Source organism: Sciurus carolinensis, chromosome 2, assembly GCF_902686445.1.
Source record: "Sciurus carolinensis chromosome 2, mSciCar1.2, whole genome shotgun sequence".
In the NCBI taxonomy this organism is placed as follows: domain Eukaryota; kingdom Metazoa; phylum Chordata; class Mammalia; order Rodentia; family Sciuridae; genus Sciurus; species Sciurus carolinensis.
The window spans coordinates 90,340,177-90,357,092 of NC_062214.1; the positions used below are offsets into that span (position 1 = coordinate 90,340,177).

Below are 16,916 nucleotides of genomic sequence, written 5' to 3' on the forward strand. Positions count from 1 at the left end.
AACCCAGGGATGTTTTAACCCCACTGAGCAATACCCCAAGACTTTTTTTTTTTTTTTTTTTTAGTTGTCAATGGACCTTTATTTTATATGTGGTGCTGAGGATTGAACCCCAATGCCTCACACATGCTAGGCAAGTACTCTATCTACCACTGAGCCACAACCCCAGCTCCCCAAAGCCATTTTTATTTTGAGACAGGGTCTCTAAATTGCTGAGGCTGGCCTTGAATTCTTGATCCTCTTGCCACAGCCTACTGAGTAGCTGGGGTTCAGGAGTGCATTGCTATGTCTAGCTAGACCCGCATTTCAGAGAAAAATTCTTAAAAAGAGGTTTTCACAGACTTTGCTTAAAAACGATAATACTAATCATCAAACGATGGTTGAGTACCTCGTATGACCAAAAGCCTGGGTTTTTGTTTCTGAAAAACTGCTCCACTGCAGGGTTCTTACCTTTCTTTCCTTTTTTTTTTTTTTTTTTTTTTTTGGTGTGGTGCTGGGGATTGAACCCTGGGACTCCTGCTTGCTAGGTAAGCATTCTACCACTGAAAGCCATACTCCCAACCCTTCTTTTCCTCCTCTGGTCCCAGAAATGCTCTCTCTCTGAATCATGTGTTTCTATCTCTTAGAAACTTCCAAACAATTATTTAAATAATTATTTTGTTGGACAAAGGCAATATGGCAAAGCACCCTTAGAACCAGTGTGTCCAAAAGGATTGAGGAAAAAGGAAGGAATTGTGAAAAAGGCTCTTGCTTATGGTAACATAAAACTGCACAGCAAATTTTCTCCTTCTAAAAGTACTTCCCAGCAATTTTATATTTATTCCAAAAACTGAAAGCTTTCTGTCTCCCTACTGCCTCTTATTTCACTGCCCCATTCTTACAGTCTGAGAGGCAAAGCATAATAGCAAAGCTATATTACTAAAGGGCAAAACTTCCTGGGACCAAGGTACATTCATTTCATATATTTTTAAGAGTGGATTTTGTTCCCCCAATTTTTTTCTTGGTACATTATAGTTGTACATAATGGTAGGATTGGTTGTTACATAATTGTAAATGCACACACCAAGGTATACTCTTAGCTGAATGTACTGCATCTTTAAGTAATTATAATCTGAAGGGCCATCATCAACCAGTCCCCTACACCAGTGAAAGAAAATGGGTTCCATTTGCTTTTCTGTTGGAGACAACCATGGACATTTGGACTTAAATCCAATATAAAGCTAAACAATAAGCAATATTCATCCTTTCACCCAAGATTACAACTGGGCTTAGAATATTGCAACGTAAGTACACTAAATAGGAAAGAAAATCAAAGTCACCCTCAGAAGTGCTTCTGGATACAGGAAGAACAAAGATTTTGAATATAGATATATGAATATAGAGTTTCCTGAAGTCAGCTGTAGGGAACAGTCTAATGGGCCTGGAACAGAAGTAAGAACTCCTGGTACTCCTAGGCCTCTTTAAAACAGTATTATCCATCTGCACCTCTGAGAAAATGGCAAATCACAGCCAACACAAGATGAGCAATGCCTATAACCAGCTGGAACTTAACTCTACTGAGGTGGACTATGGCATCTGCCACCTAAACACAGGCAGCCTCTCTAGCAGCTGTCACTTGTAAAAGGGAATGAACCATTGTGGTATATTAGTGGAAGAAATTCACAGCTCTCTTACCACAAAAACCCAGATGTTGCTAAAAGCTACAGATGTGCCAGAGGCAAAGACTAAAATACCTAGAGCAAAGAAAACACAAGCTACCACTAAATCCAGGCACTAAGAGGACACCACCACCCAAACATGCACATCCAGCCTTTATTAACACTTACATATGGAAATAGTATTCCCTGCTGTAGTTGATGTAATTACAGAGAAATCAATTTATACTGCATCTGCTGGGATCAGCTGAAAGCACAGGGTGCGCAAAGCACAGAGCAGAAAATCAAGAGCCGATGAACATTTACTTCATCACTGGTTCAGCTGCTTTGTAGGAAATTGTAAGTTGCTCAAGTTTAAGGCAGCCTGAATTGACCCCAGATACACACCTATTCTTCTCCAGCCCTGAGAGACATTCACTCAGACATTTATTGAGATCAACTAAGATCATCTTCTTAGAGGAGGGGCTTAGTCCTGATGCATCCTAGGGCTGCAGGCCCCTAACCTTTTCAGTCAAGCAAAAGACAAGGTATCATTATACTATTTGGCAGCTACAAAACCACCAGGATACTGATTTCCAATAGTTGCAGGAGGTACCTGGCAAAGAGATACCCTTTTAGTGGCCAAAAATTCTTTCTAGGCCAAATTCATAGCCACACTAGTAACTCATAAGGCCTGATTAAGTATTTCGTAGGATAGTCAGGACCTCCTGTCCCTTGTTTACCAGTCCAGAAACTGTGTCCTTGTACTCTTGGGTAGCCACCAATAGAACACTTGGAAGATATGCCATGAAGCTTAATCAATCTTTTGGTTCTTCCAGAAACCCAATACCACTGTTTATTCCATTAAGAATAGCCCTATATATGTAACCAAAAGTCAATTAAGTTTGTCAACTATTATGACTCTAATAATGAAATGTCATTCAAGCTGGAAACCACATAAAGGTTTGGTGCCAGCCTCAAGCAACAAGTGTCTCAGATGGGACAATAACAAGATGGGAGAAAATTCATTCTACCAAGTAGAATTCTAAGAACAGATACATTACTCCAAAATGTCCAGGCTTGCTGTAAATGAGTCTGTAGGGAATCCTCTAATTGGAACAAAACCACATTATCATTACCAGCTGCTCTGACCTTGTAATTGGTCATTACCCACAAACTAATGAGCCTCCAGCACAGTGCACACAGCATTTGGCGGTTAGTCCAGGGCAGTTTTGACTGGAAGTGGGCAGCCAGATCCGGCCACCTCTTACCTTTTCAGACTTGACTTTCTTTAGCGGGCGACACTCATTCTCCCCTTCCTCTGGCTCCGGTTTAGCTCCCAAAGGATTGAGCGCAGCCCCAGGCTCAATAGCTATACTCCCAAGTGGCTCCACAGCTCCTGTATCCACCCCTGTACTTCCATCATACTGACCACCCCGTCCTCCCAAGGGAACCGGCTGGAGGACCCCAGGATCCTTTTCTGAGCAAGTCCCCACTCCTTCGCTTCTCTCCTTCTTGCTCTTAGATGAGCTGTTCTCCTTCTCCTTTTTGGAGCCGGCTACACTGCGGGATGCCTTAGCTGCCTTCTCTGAGCCCTTGGGAGCGATAGCAGTAACCAGGCCTCCTGCATTGGCACCATCTCCTGAGCGCCCCTGCACCTCTTTCTTGCTAGCTGCCCCCTCACTTGGAGTGAACAAGGAAGTCCCTGGAGTGGGTTTGCTAGTGTCTTTTCCACTCTTATTCCTTTTGGATTTTGATTTGCCTTCCTTCCCTTGAGGACCTGGCACTGGGGTCACAAACTTGATGTTGTCTGGTAGTGTGGCCACAGCATTGGGAGCTGGTATCCCCACCTCCTTTGAGCCTGACATTTCCAGTTTCTGCTGGTCCTTTTCCAGATCGGCGTCCAGGTCAATGATGAGATTCCCTACTCCAATGTCCCATTCATCCCCACTGTCGTATGTCTCAACCGGGTTTGCATCCACTCCTTTCCCTCCGGAGGCTCCACTGCTCAAGGACATCTTAGAGTCAACGTCCCACCTCAAGATTCAAGGCTCTTCCTTGCCCCCAGCTTTCCTATTTTCAGCTTCAGCTATGTTCTCAGACCTGCCACATTGGTCAGTACATGCCCAGTGGACAACATCATTGCTGGAAAAAGAAAATTTAAAAAGCTGTTAAAAGAAACAATACAGGCAAGGAAACAGCCTGAAACAAACTCCCACATAAAACAGACCCTTCCTGTGTGGCTATCATATCACAATGGACCAAACAAACAGGTTCAACAGTATTTCTAACCAAATCACACTGGACCTAGAGAAAAGTTAATTCCCATTCCATCTCCCCAGGGGAGAATAAAATATTTCCAATTACCCAGAAATTCTGTAGTAAGTCTTAACTAGGAGTTAGTTTCCCCTTCCTGAGACTTATTTCTACAACCACAACTAGCTGGCAATTCTTCAATTAGTACAGGCCTTGTCATATCACAGATTCAGGCTCCAGCACAACTTTACTCAAACCCCTTTTCTCCTGGCTTTTTGATTTATCATTGCCTCAGAACATGAGCTAACTGAAGCTTCAACATTCTACTTGTAGGGTCAGTACTCACTAAAAACCATACCACCATTGGGAAAAAAGGCCTTATTATGGTTAAGTAAAAGAAAAGTAAGCAGAGCAAAGGAAAATGCAATTTCAGGACAGGGGGCAAAGACTGCAACTAGAGGAAACAATTCTGAGAAGATTCAACCAATCACTTAAATCCAGAGAAAATACATTGGCATTATCAAACTCCAGACTTGAAATCATGTCTAAAAAGCCGAGTTCGATGTGGCCTTTCCCCACAAAATACTTAATGGAGATATTAAAAAAAAAAAAAAAGAAAAGAAAAGAAAAGAAAAAATGTTTTTACCCTGTCAAAATTGGACACTCTAAAATCCAAACACCAATAATGTAGAATAACTTTCACTTTCTTAAATAAGATTGATAGCACTGTATTGATAAACAGAAAGGTTTTAAAAAAGAGATTGGCTTAAATGTGGGTGTGGGATTATTAAAAGGATAATTTATCTCTATTGTCTCCTGACTCATGAGACTTGGGGAGTAAATCATTTATAAAACCCAGCAGTAACAGATACCATTCAAGTATTACTTGAAGATAAAGTCAAGGAGTTCTGTTCTTGCTTACTCCTTTGTGCATTATCTTTCCATATCCATTTAGAAAATAACTTTTCTAAGATAACTGAATAGAAACAGCAAACCAGTACTGTTCACAATGTATCCTACAAAATGGCTATCTAACAGGCAAATGCTATAGATAGTATAACGAAAAGACAAATTGTGCCTTTTCACCTACTCCCTCAAGAGTGTCAAAGAATCAGAGTGCAGGAGCAAAAAAAAGATGTATCCTAGGAAAGCAAAGTTGTACCAGGTGAATGCTTGCTAACTGGGATTTGAGAGAGAGCAAGCAAGCAGGGTGCACATTAATCTGTCATTTAGTTATAGATCTGAAATAAAATACATCCATTACCCAAGTAGAAAACGTATGTCAACAGCAACCAATAACTGTTTATTAGCCAGTCAAGACTACCTTGATCTTCCTTCAAAAAGGATGAGCAGAAAATGGTGGTGGGGGTGGTGGTGAGGACAGGCACTGGATAAGATGTAGGAACTATTAAAAAAAAAAAAAAGTCATGCATAAGGTAAAGAAAACATGATCCCTAATGAGTCAGAGATGATATTTTTGAAAATGATCAAGAATTCTGAAGAAATTTTTAGTGAACAGTTTAGTCTTGAATTCTCAATACTATGCAAGAATTGGTCTCTGTGGAAGAACAACGTAGTATATATTTGTTCGTTCACTTGAAGTTTTTTTTTTAATTTATTGCCTATGAAGTGCTAGGCATTAAACTAGGTGCTGGGAAAACAGCACTGAATAAAATAGGGAAGAAGAGAATGGAATGTGGTATTGAAATAATTCTAACATTAGGGGTTGTGGGCATTTCTAGAAAAGGAAATGCTAAACTGAATCTTCACTGAAGAGGATTATTAGTGCAAACTTCTTTCCAAAATCATAATTTATCACCTCCGCAATCTTTCCAACTGTGGCTGGGTTTAGCACATAATCCACAGGAATCTAAGATCTACCCACTGTCCTCCAGAACTGCACTACCATCAGTGTATAATTTAACCACTAAAGTGAGTCCAAGTTGTTTTATCCCTGGAAAAAGTTAAATGTGCCATAGATTCAAGACTTTAGGAAACAGAATGGCAGAGAGACCCTGCAATAGTATATAAGAGAAAGTATAAACATACAAAAATGTTAGTGTTCACTGAATTTTTTTTTTTTTTAATTTAAAAACTTTTTTTGAAGTGCTGGGGATTGAACCCAGGGCTTTGTGCATGTAAGTCAAGTACTTTACCAAATGAGCTATATCCCCCGCCCTGTCACTGAATTTTTGACAGTTCTCATACTACTATACTGGTTAACCTGATTGTATGAGACAGGACAAATTATGCCAATAAGGGAGAGAAAACAAGAAGGCAACAAGTTAGCTGGGCAAGATGGTGCACTTGTGTAATCCCAGTGATTTGGGAAACTGAGGCAGGAGAATCTCAAGTTTGAGGCTAGCTTCTACAACTTAGTGAGATCCTGTCTCAGAATAAAAATAAAAAGACTGGGGATATAGCTCAGTGGTAAAGCACGCCTGGGTTAAATCCCCAGTACCAAAAACAAAACAAAACAAAACAAAGTATAACAAAAACAAAAACAAAACATAACAAAAAAACTGGCTGAAAAGACATAATTTAATTGAAAGGACAAAAAGATATGAGATTTAAAAAAGGTGAGTTAGAGGTATAGTTCAGTGATAGTACATGTCCTTCAGCTCCAGGTTCACTCCCCAGCACCACAAAAAAAGATGCAAGTAAATAAAAATGCAGTACCAATTAAAAGTCATACAAAAAATCAGAAAGCACAGAGTGGATCAGTTGAAATATAAGAAAACAAAGATATTTTTCCAGAATGCAAGTGAAAAAAAAAGAAGGAAAGAGAGAGAGAGAACATTTCTTACCATTGAAGGAAAATAAGAGATTAGAACAAATGGAAAAAAGCAACCTATCAAATACATAATACATGAATAACACCTTGAGCAGAACAAATCTCACAGACTGGAAAAATTCACTGTATTTTTGGCAAAATCAATTAAAAAGCCAAATGTGCACACATTCTGGAAAAATTTTAAATTACAAACAACAAAAATTGGATTGCTCTCAGAATACTCAACAATATTAAATGATAAAAGACAATGAAGGACTGGGTTGTGGCTCAGTGGTAATATGCTCCCCTCACATGTGTGAAGCACTGGGCACTGGGTTTGATCCTCCGTACCACATAAAAGTAAATAAATAAAATCAAGGCATTGTGTCCCTCTACAACTAAAAAATATTTTTTTAAAAGAGAAGACAATGAAAAGCTACAGAATTTTGAAGAGAAAAGGCTAAGAATCTTACAATAAGCCAAGTTGTTTATCTTGTGTAAAAAACAACATATTTTCAGTTATGTAAGAACAAATATAATGGGGGCTCATCCCAGTGCCTTGGAAGGCAGAGGCATGAGGATCAGAAGTTCAAAGCCAGCCTAAGCAAAACACACACACATATACACGTATATATGACTATATATAGAGATAAAAATCAGCTAGAACACTAAAATCAGTTCAATATAGCATAAATTAAATAATTTTTATAAATACAAATACCAAATAAATTTTATAATTTGAAAACAATGCACATATTAGAAATGATCACTGAGCCAGGCATGGTGACACATGCCTATAAGCCCAGTGACTCTGGACACTGAGGCAGGAAGATTTCAAATTCAAAGTCAGCCTCAGCAACTTAGTGAGACTCTATTTCAAAATAAAAAACAAAACAAGCTAGGGATGTGGCTCAGTGGTAAAGCACACCCAGGTTCAATCCCCAGTATCAAAAAAAAAAAAAAAAAAAAAAAAAAAAAAAAAAAAAAAAACCACAAACAAAAATCCTGAAACTGGGATTCTTCAGTTTGAAAGAACACAGAAGGGAGATGGACTGGTTGTTTCAAATATATGATGGTTAGAAAGTGGGGAGAAAGTTATTCTGTGATGCTGAGGCTATAGAAAAATGTGTGTAAGCAGTTATAGAAAGACAAGTTTCAGAAAAAAAATTCAATAGCCTGAGATTTCCAACAATGACCCACAATATGTAACAAAGCCATGTCTATCACTGAAACTAAGCAGAAAAAGCAAAGTCACTTGTCAAATAAATATACAGAAGACCCCTCTATAGTAGGATTAATTTGGACACACCTAGGGCTTTATTCAAATATACAATTCTATTGATGTATCTTATCAAAAATTTTTTCACTACTAGAGAGACTACTTAGAATTCCTGAATGATCAGAATGTAAACCAAGAAACATATTCTAAGAACTGATCTTTTTTCTTTATTTTTATTTTTTGGTACTGGGGACTGAAGCAAGGGGATTTATCACTGAGCTCTTCTTATTTTTTAAGACAGGGTCTCACTAAGTTGCTGAGGCTGGCTTTGAACTTGAAATCCTCTTTCCTCAGTCTCCTGAGTAACTGGGATTACAGGCATGCACCAACGTGCCTAGCCTGTAGACTGATCTTTAGTGATCTTGATGATTTTTTTGTTTGTATATGGTATTGGGAATTGAACCCAGGAATGCTCCACTGATAACAGCTACATTGCCAGTCCTTTAAAGAAATTTTAATTCCAAGACAGAGTTTTGCTAAACTGCTGAGGCTAGACTCAAACCAATCCTCCTGCCTCAGTCTTCCAAGTTTCTGGGTGCCATAGCACCCAACCCTGATATAGGTTATGGCACTCAGCCCTAATATTCTTCTGGAGAGTTCTGTCGTCCTATATTTGAGAATGGAAATTTTTCGTAAGTATTACTTTCTAACCAGGTGACTTTTCAGAAACCCAGATTTTCAAACTCCACAGGCTTCATAGTGACTTTGGTGGTATGTTTTAAAAGATGCTATAAAATTGCCAAGGATTTTTTAATTAGTCTGGTTACAGCAGTCAAATCTTTTCCATCTGCTTGCTACAGCATCCATGATTTTATACAATAATCGACTCTCTGACAGGTCACTGAAGTGATGTTTAACACTAAAAGGTAGGATAACATGCTAGTTAGAAATGAAGAGCAGTGACCTCTTGCTTTCATGAAAAGGTGCACAATCAGAATAACCAATACCTTCTAGAGAACACAAGGCAACTACAATTTGCAAGAGCATCTGTGAATATTTTCCTTTCTCTCCTTCTGCCTCATGTACTCTATTTCCCTATTAAGGACCACTAATCACCAGACACTGGTATCACTTGTCCACCATTGCTTGTCAATACTATTTGTGCTTTGTTCCTATAGTTGACCACCAAAAACTTCCTCTCTGCATGGATATAGCTAAAGGACCAAGATAAGTCACGAAAATCACTCTTCATGTACCCAACCCAACCAAAGCATTTGTGGTCAAAAGCAGCGTACCACAACCACTGACAAAGTGTTAAGTCCTAGTTTCCTATTTAAAACTCAAATCCAGCTCTTAGACTCCAGCTCACAGAGTGGCACATTTGTAAATTATACATTAAGTTCATTAATTGCCTTAATAAAAGTGTTTTATAGTACTGGGGATTGAACTCAGGGCCTTGAACATGACTAGGTGAATTGCAACCCTAGTCCTTTAATTGCTTTTTTGAGGGCATTTGTCAGACCAGACTATCCTCTACCTCATTCAGGAATGAATGAGGCCTCTCTTCAAGAGGGCTAAGAATGGGCTGGGGAGACAGCTCAGCTGGTAGAGTGCTTACCTCGCAAGCACAAGGCTCTGAGTTTGATCCCCAGTACCGCAAAAAAAAAGGGCTAAGAATGAAAAAAAGGAGTTTTCAAGTGAGGTCTCTGCCCCTGCCCAGAAGGTACAAACAGCAACTGGGGCCTATTTATTTCCAAATGTAACAAGAAAACTGCTTCTCTTTCCACTCAGAAAGAGCTCTGCATTCACTGTACAGTACTTCAAAGGTGATTCCTAATTTGTAATTACCTATAGACAATTACATTTAAAGTAGCAAAAACATTTAAAGTAGATAATTATAATATAATTATAATTATCTATAATTATTTATAGATAATTTATCTATAAATTATCTGTCCTCTTATAGGTTTTGGAATCTTAATAGACTTTGGCATGACCAACAGTTTTGTGTGTATATAATCTGCCTGGGAAGACTCAGGTCTCACACATGAAATATGGATGTCAGGATTGTCTGGCTAGGTATTTTTCTCCAAAAGCTTCATGCCAGAGGAAAAAAAAATGCTATACTCAATTCTAGGAAGGTAAATATGGTATTGTAAAAAGAACACTGAATTTTGAATTAGATGTGATTTCTGAACTCAAATTTCCACTGACACTGGCCAAATTGCTTCATTAAATATTAATTTTCTTGTTATAAAATGAAGGGAGAGCTGCGCATGGTGGCACATGCCTATAATCCCAGAAGTTTGGGAGGCTGAGGCAGGAGGATCATGAGTTCAAAGCCAGCCTCAGTAACTTAGTGAGGTCCTGAGTGAGACACTGTCTCTAGAAAAAATATTTTCAAAAAAGGGCTGGGGGGCATTGGCACTGGGGTTGTGGCTCAGTGGTAGAGCACTTGCCTGGCACTTGTAAGGCACTAGGCTCAATCCTCACATAGAAATACATAAATATAAATAAAATTTTAAAAAATAGGGCTTGGGATGAGATTCATGGTTAAGTGCCCTTAGGTTCAATTCCCAGTACCAACAAAACAAAATATGAAAGGAGGATCCATCATTTCCAAAGCACATTATAAGGACACAAAACTGAAAAATGTAAGACAGTTCAAAAATATAAGATAACTCAAATATTCTTACAAAGTTCTCACGTCTGAACTTAAAAACCTCAGAGTTATTTACCTTTAACAGGTATCAACAGTATTAAAAAATTCAAAGAAAAAGTATTTAAAATATTTTTACAAATTATATTACAGGTTGTACTGAGACTTTTTTGAGTTCTATAAAAGGAATAACAATTCTTTCTTTTTCCATGAACTCAGTGATATGGGTTTTTCTTTTAGGCTATTCCTCCCTCAGATATGTTTCATAACACTTAACACTGTAGTACTTGACAGAAAGACTCCATTTTGCTTCAAAAATCTCTCAGGATCAGGCTGTGGGGAGCAGATATAAGTCAGTAGTAGAGCTCTTGCCAACCATGCCTGAGGCTCTGGGTTTGATCACCAGAACAGGGAAAAAACAAAATAAAACAAAACTTGTCTCAGGGCCAAGGTACCAATCTCATGGCTTCCATTTTAACACCTGGAATATCCTTCCTACCAACCTACTAGGTCACTGACCCCACCTACAGGCTAAGCCTTTCAAATCTCAATTATGTGAAATTTGAAAGGGGTTGCTCCCCTAGGGAACTGTCAATAAACCAATGGGATACAACAAAGTTGCTGAGAAGAGAACCTTATTATATCATCTTCCCTGAATTCCAGATGCTGCCCTGATATCACTTCATATTTAGCTCGCCTCAGGTGGAAGCAGTACAAGATGTAAACCATCCTCAGTGACTCTGAGCTTACCCAGCTGGAAGAACACACACCTCCCTCTCCACCTGCCACACTTCATGGGAGCTCACTAATCAACTGAATTTCCACCTAGGGCTCTAACGAGAAACAATCAACTTCCCTTTGGGCCTCCCCTTAATTTATTACATTAATTACTGTAACAAAGGAACTGTGTCATCTCAAGTACCAAAGCTCTCAGCCTATATCTCCAATGGAGATTAGATAAAGAACAAACTAACAGTGCCAATTTGAGAAGACATCCAATTCAACAGAACTCATCTGACCACGATTCAAATAAGGACAGAAGAAAAAAAGTGTAGCATCTCTGGCTCCAAGTCTTTATATTCTACAGGTCATGAACAGTTTTATGGTCCTCACAGGCTGCTAGCCTCAGACAAAGATTATGAAGCTTGACCTGTTTCATTTCACAGAAACAACTGACACTTTCATCAGAACAAAGCTACTCAACAGGGTTCAGGTTTAGATCCTTGGTGTTTGTCAACACTATTCTGTGTCAGCATATAAAACCCACAATAGGCTATATAGCAAACTGAATCTGTAAATAATCCAGTCCCAACTCCAGAGGGATTTACTTAGTGAAACTGATCCACCCAAGAAACTTTTTCCAAGACCTGTGTGTAAGTAGGTGAAGAAGCAGAAGGCAAAGATTATCTAAAGCAAAAATTCTTAAAAAGCTTGGCCATCTCCTCCCCCCACCTTTTTTTTAAACTTATTTAAATATGTATTTTTAGATGTTGATGCATCTTTATTTTATTCATTTATTTCTATGTGATGCTGAGAATCAAACCCAGTGCCTCACACATGCCAGGCAAGCGCTCTACCACTGAGCCCCAGCCCCAGCCCCTCTCCTCCCCTTTTAATCAGAGGGCACATAGGCCTTTATAATTTAGTTCTTATCCCTAAAGATAAAAAATTTTCTGTACTAAAGAGAAGGCAATGCAAAATTCTCAAGAAAACAATAAACAGTAGAGCAACCTGTGGTGGTACACACCTCCTAATTCCAGCTACTTGAGGCTGAGGCAGGAGGATTCCAAGTTTGAGGCCAGCCTGGGAAACTTGGTGAAACCCTGTCTCAAAATTTTAAAAAGGCTGAGAGGGCTGGGATGTCGTTCTATTGGTAGAGCTTGCCAAATACACATAAAGCCAGGGATTCAATCCTTGGTCCTGCCTCTTCTCCATCCCCCTAAAAAAGGTTTAGGAAGGTTAGAAAACAAAGTAGTTCTCACAATTCTTAAAATGTCATCAGCTCCAGAGTCTTGTTTTAGCCTTCATTCTCACTGCAGTTGATTTCAAAATAGGGCTAGTCCACAAGTCAGGTATTCTAAACATAACCAATTCCTGGAAGCCTCCATGTACAGATGCTCCTTGACTTATAATGGGCTTATGTGCCAATAAATCCACAAATTGAAAATAAGTCCAATACACATTTGTTTGATCTTTGTGTGTGTGTGAATGCACGTGGGCATTGCTGGGGATTAAATCCAGGGATACTCTAGCATTGAGCTACAACTCCAGCCCTTTTTATTTTTTATAGACAGTCTTCCTAAATTGTCCAGATTGGCTCAAATCTGCAATCCTCCTGCCTCAGCCTACCAAGAAGTTGTGATTACTGTCATGTGCTACCACACTAGCTCCAAAATGCATTTAATATGCCTAATTACCAACTGAACTTTCAAAATTAAAAATCATTTTGAAAATCACTACGCTGAAGAACATTGGTTGTTTATCCGTGTGACTACATGGCTGACTGGGAGCTGCAGTGGTTCGGAACCATACCATATATCCTACTAAGAATACTGCACTATATATTGCTAACCTGGACAAACATCAAAATTCAAAACTTGAAGTATGATTTCTGCTGAATGCATATCACCTTTGAATGATCACAGAGTTGAAAAATTATAAGTTGAATCATCAGAAATCAGGGATCATCTGTATATACTTAAATGTATAATAAATGAAATAGTTGCTATCAGAATTAAACCATTTACCCATCACATTAAACACCTATAAATCAAAGTTGACAGGCATGGTGGAGCCTGTAATTCAAGTTACTAGTGAGACTGAAGCAGAAGGATCACACATTTGAGGCCAGCTGTGGCAATCAAGAGAGAACCTATCTCAAGAAGAAAAGGGTTGGGATGTAGTTCAGTGAGAACATCCCTGAGTTTAATACCCCGTACCACAAAACGAAGGAAGGAGGGAGGGGAGGAAAGGAAGAGAGAAAGAAAGAGAAAGACAAAAGGTAATGCCTGAAATGGGAATGCTGACTGAGAAGAAATGAGGGAGCCTTGTAGAGTGTTAGAAATGTTCTGTATTTGGAACTGGATAGTGTATATGGCTGCATACATATGCAACACTGGAGTTGTAAATGCACTTACTATACTTTAATATTTGCATAGTATACAATTTTTTTAAAAAGTAAAGGAGTAAATACCTACAAACATCTGCTAAACTAGATCAGTCCTGGTCCTAAAGTAGCATTTTATTTATTTGCAGTGCTGGAGACTGATCCCAGGGTTTAGTATGTTACATATGTTATGCAAGAACTGTACCACTGAGCTACATCATCCTTAAAGTAGCATTTTATAAAAAGGGAATCATGACATCATTGTCCACAGATTAGGATATTAGGACGATGACAGGAAGGGAGAAAGAGAAAGGGAGAGAGAAAGAAACTAACCAACAATGGATTATTCATATTTGACTACAATGTGAGATCTGTTGCAGAGTCTGGAAAATTAAAGTGATAGGGATGTAACAGACCAAAAAAAAAAAAAAAAAAAAAAAAAGAGGTAAGTAATATTAAGTCCTGCAGGAAGTGGTGCATGCTTGTAAACTCAGCTACTTGGGAGGATGAGGCAGTAAGATCACAACTTTGGGGGCTGGGGAGATAGCTCGGTTGGTAGAGTGCTTTCCTTGCAAGCACAAGGCCCTAGGTTTGATCCCCAGCACCCAAAAAAACAAAACAAAACAAAACAAAACAAAACAAAAAAAGATCGCAACTTTGAGACCAGCCTAGCCAACTCTGAGGACCTTGCCTCAAAGTTAAAAATAAAATGGGCTGGGGGTGTAGCTCAGGAGTAGAGTGTCTCTGGATTAAATCCCCGGTAACACAGAAAAGAAAATAAATTGCATAAAATCATGTATGCGCACACATAAGCACATGTAAATGAATCTAATTAAAATGGGATTCTAAAGACAATAAGTGAATTTCAATCAATGTCGGCATTATGATATTGGAGGAAATTAGATAAAGGATACAAGGGATTCCTCTGCACTATTTTCACAATTGCATGAAGTGCTCAAAAGTTTAATTTAAAAACACAAAACATTTTTAAATTTTTTTCACCTCTAAGGTTAACACATTTTATTTACTTACTATTGGTAAGAGTAGCCCAATAAGTAAGAAAAATTCATTTCTAACTTGAAAAGGGTTCTAAAATAGAACCCTAAGAACTGGTGATCAAGTCTGTACATTTGTTTCATTGCTTGACAGGGTTTGGTAATATTCTGTTTTTAGAAGTTGAGGGGCTGGAAGGGTATAGCTTAATGGTAGAGGGCATGTTTATCATATGCGAGTCCCTGGGTTTAATCCCTAGCACTAAAAGAAAAAAAAGGTTTTGGACTTTGGGGTACAGCTTCATGATAGAGCACTTGCATAGCATCCAAGATGCCCTGCGTTCTATCCCCAGCACCATGATGGAAAAAAAAAAGTTGAAAGTTGTTTTTTTCTTTTAAACATGTCTTCATTAAAGTCTTCATATCCTTTGTTATTAGCTGTGAAATGTATTTCTTGGTGTCACCAGAATACATAACACAAAGAATAGACAAACCTTGGTTTTACATAGCAGGGAGTTTGTTTCATTCATTCATTTATTCGCTGGCGATTGAACCCAGAGGCACCTTACCACTGAGCTACAACCTCAGCCCCACCCCAGGCTATTTATTTATTTATGAGACAGGGTCTCACTAAGATGCTGAGGCTATCCTCAAACTGTCAATCCCCCTTGCTCAGCTTCTCAAGCAATATATATCAGGTGTATGTCACTGTACCTGATGGAGGGGAGTTTTATTTAGTCCTGATTCCCTTCCTAATGGCACACAGCATTTCTCTGGTAGCAAACTGAGTTAATTTTTCTATGAATAGCATAACAAGATTCCTAGTTTCCTCTGGGGCCTGCAATTGTTAGCTAGAAGTTACCCATTCTTAGAAAGTGGTTTGGACTTTCTGCCTATTTTTAAATGCAATTCTCATCCACACTGAAGCTCATCTACTTTTCATCTTTCTCATATAGTCAAGATATTCCTTAAGTACAGTCTGAACAATTGGATACCTAACTCCCTAAAGAGCCTAAAGTCATGGGAAAACCTAAATATTTCCCTTATGTAAAACATTTATTTAAATGTCAAATAAGCCAGGTGTGGTGGCACAGGATTACAAGTTCAAGACCAGCCTTAGCAATTTAGCAAGGCAGGAGCAACTTAGTGAGACCCTGTCTCAAAATAAAAAGCAAGGGTTGGGGATATAGCTCAGTTGGAAGAGTGTTTGCCTCGCATGCACAAGGCCCTGGGTTCAATCATCAGCACTACCAAAAAAAAAAAAAAAAAAAAAAAAGGGAAGAAGGTTAAGGATGTGGCACAGAGGTAAAGCGGCCCTGGGTCCAGTACCAAAAAAAAAAAAAAAAAAAAAAGGCAAATAGGTTGAGTGTCGTTGATTACATTCTTCCACATATCCACATAGAAGAACTTATCAATTTGGTCTTTGGAGTTAAAGTCATGAGGAAGCATCATAATCTGATGGGAAGGAAAAAAAAGAAAGAAAAATAGTGGCACATTCCTCCAATCCCAGTGACTCAGGAGCCTGAGGCAGGAGCATCACAAGTTCTAGGTCAGCCTAAGCAACTTAGCAAGCCCCTCAACAACTTGGTAAGACCCTGTCTCAAAATATAAAAGAAAAAGAACCAGGAATATGGTTCAATGGTAAAGAACCTCTGGATTCAATCCCCAGTAACCACCTCCCTCCAAAAAGGAAAACATGTCCAAAGGCAGAAAACTTCAATTTGCTCTACTCTCCCTAAATCTGTAACAACCTTTGGCAAGTCACTAAATCTATCTGAACCTCAGTTATTTAATCTGTAAACTGCTTAGTAATTAATACATCACATATAGTGTAATGCTCTCAGTAGCAACTAGAACAGCACTCTTGAAATCAAATTCACTAATATTTCTACAAGAAAATATTGATTTCGAAATAGAACAAAAGAAACTAAATAGCCTCTTATTAGCTGGAGTCAGAGTTGCACTTAACTTATAAAAGAATAACTTTGTTTCATAGTCTTATGGTTTTTATTTATTTAAAAAATTTTTTTGAAGTTGTAAATGGACAGTACACCTTTATTTTATTTGTTTATTTTTACGTGGTGCTAAGGATTGAACCCAGTGCCTCATACATGCTAGGCAAGCAAGCACTCTGCCACTGAGCCATGACACCACCCCCGAGTCTTATGATTTTTAGAACTGAAAAGTGACTACAGACTTATGGAACTATCTATCAGAAAGTTAGTTTGTTGGACTGGGGATGTAGCTCAGCATGTGCAAGGCCTTGAGTTTTGATTCCCA

General features: G+C 38.6%; 1 protein-coding gene across 1 annotated transcript in view; it reads right to left on the reverse strand.

The window, feature by feature from the left end:
* Positions 1-16,916, reverse strand: part of Znf609 (zinc finger protein 609) — a 224,545-nt gene that overhangs the window by 193,412 nt on the left and 14,217 nt on the right. Inside the window, 1 exon segment of the mRNA XM_047540485.1 lies at positions 2,903-3,776. Within this exon segment, the coding sequence (XP_047396441.1) occupies positions 2,903-3,649 (747 nt within the window). The 5' untranslated portion in view covers positions 3,650-3,776.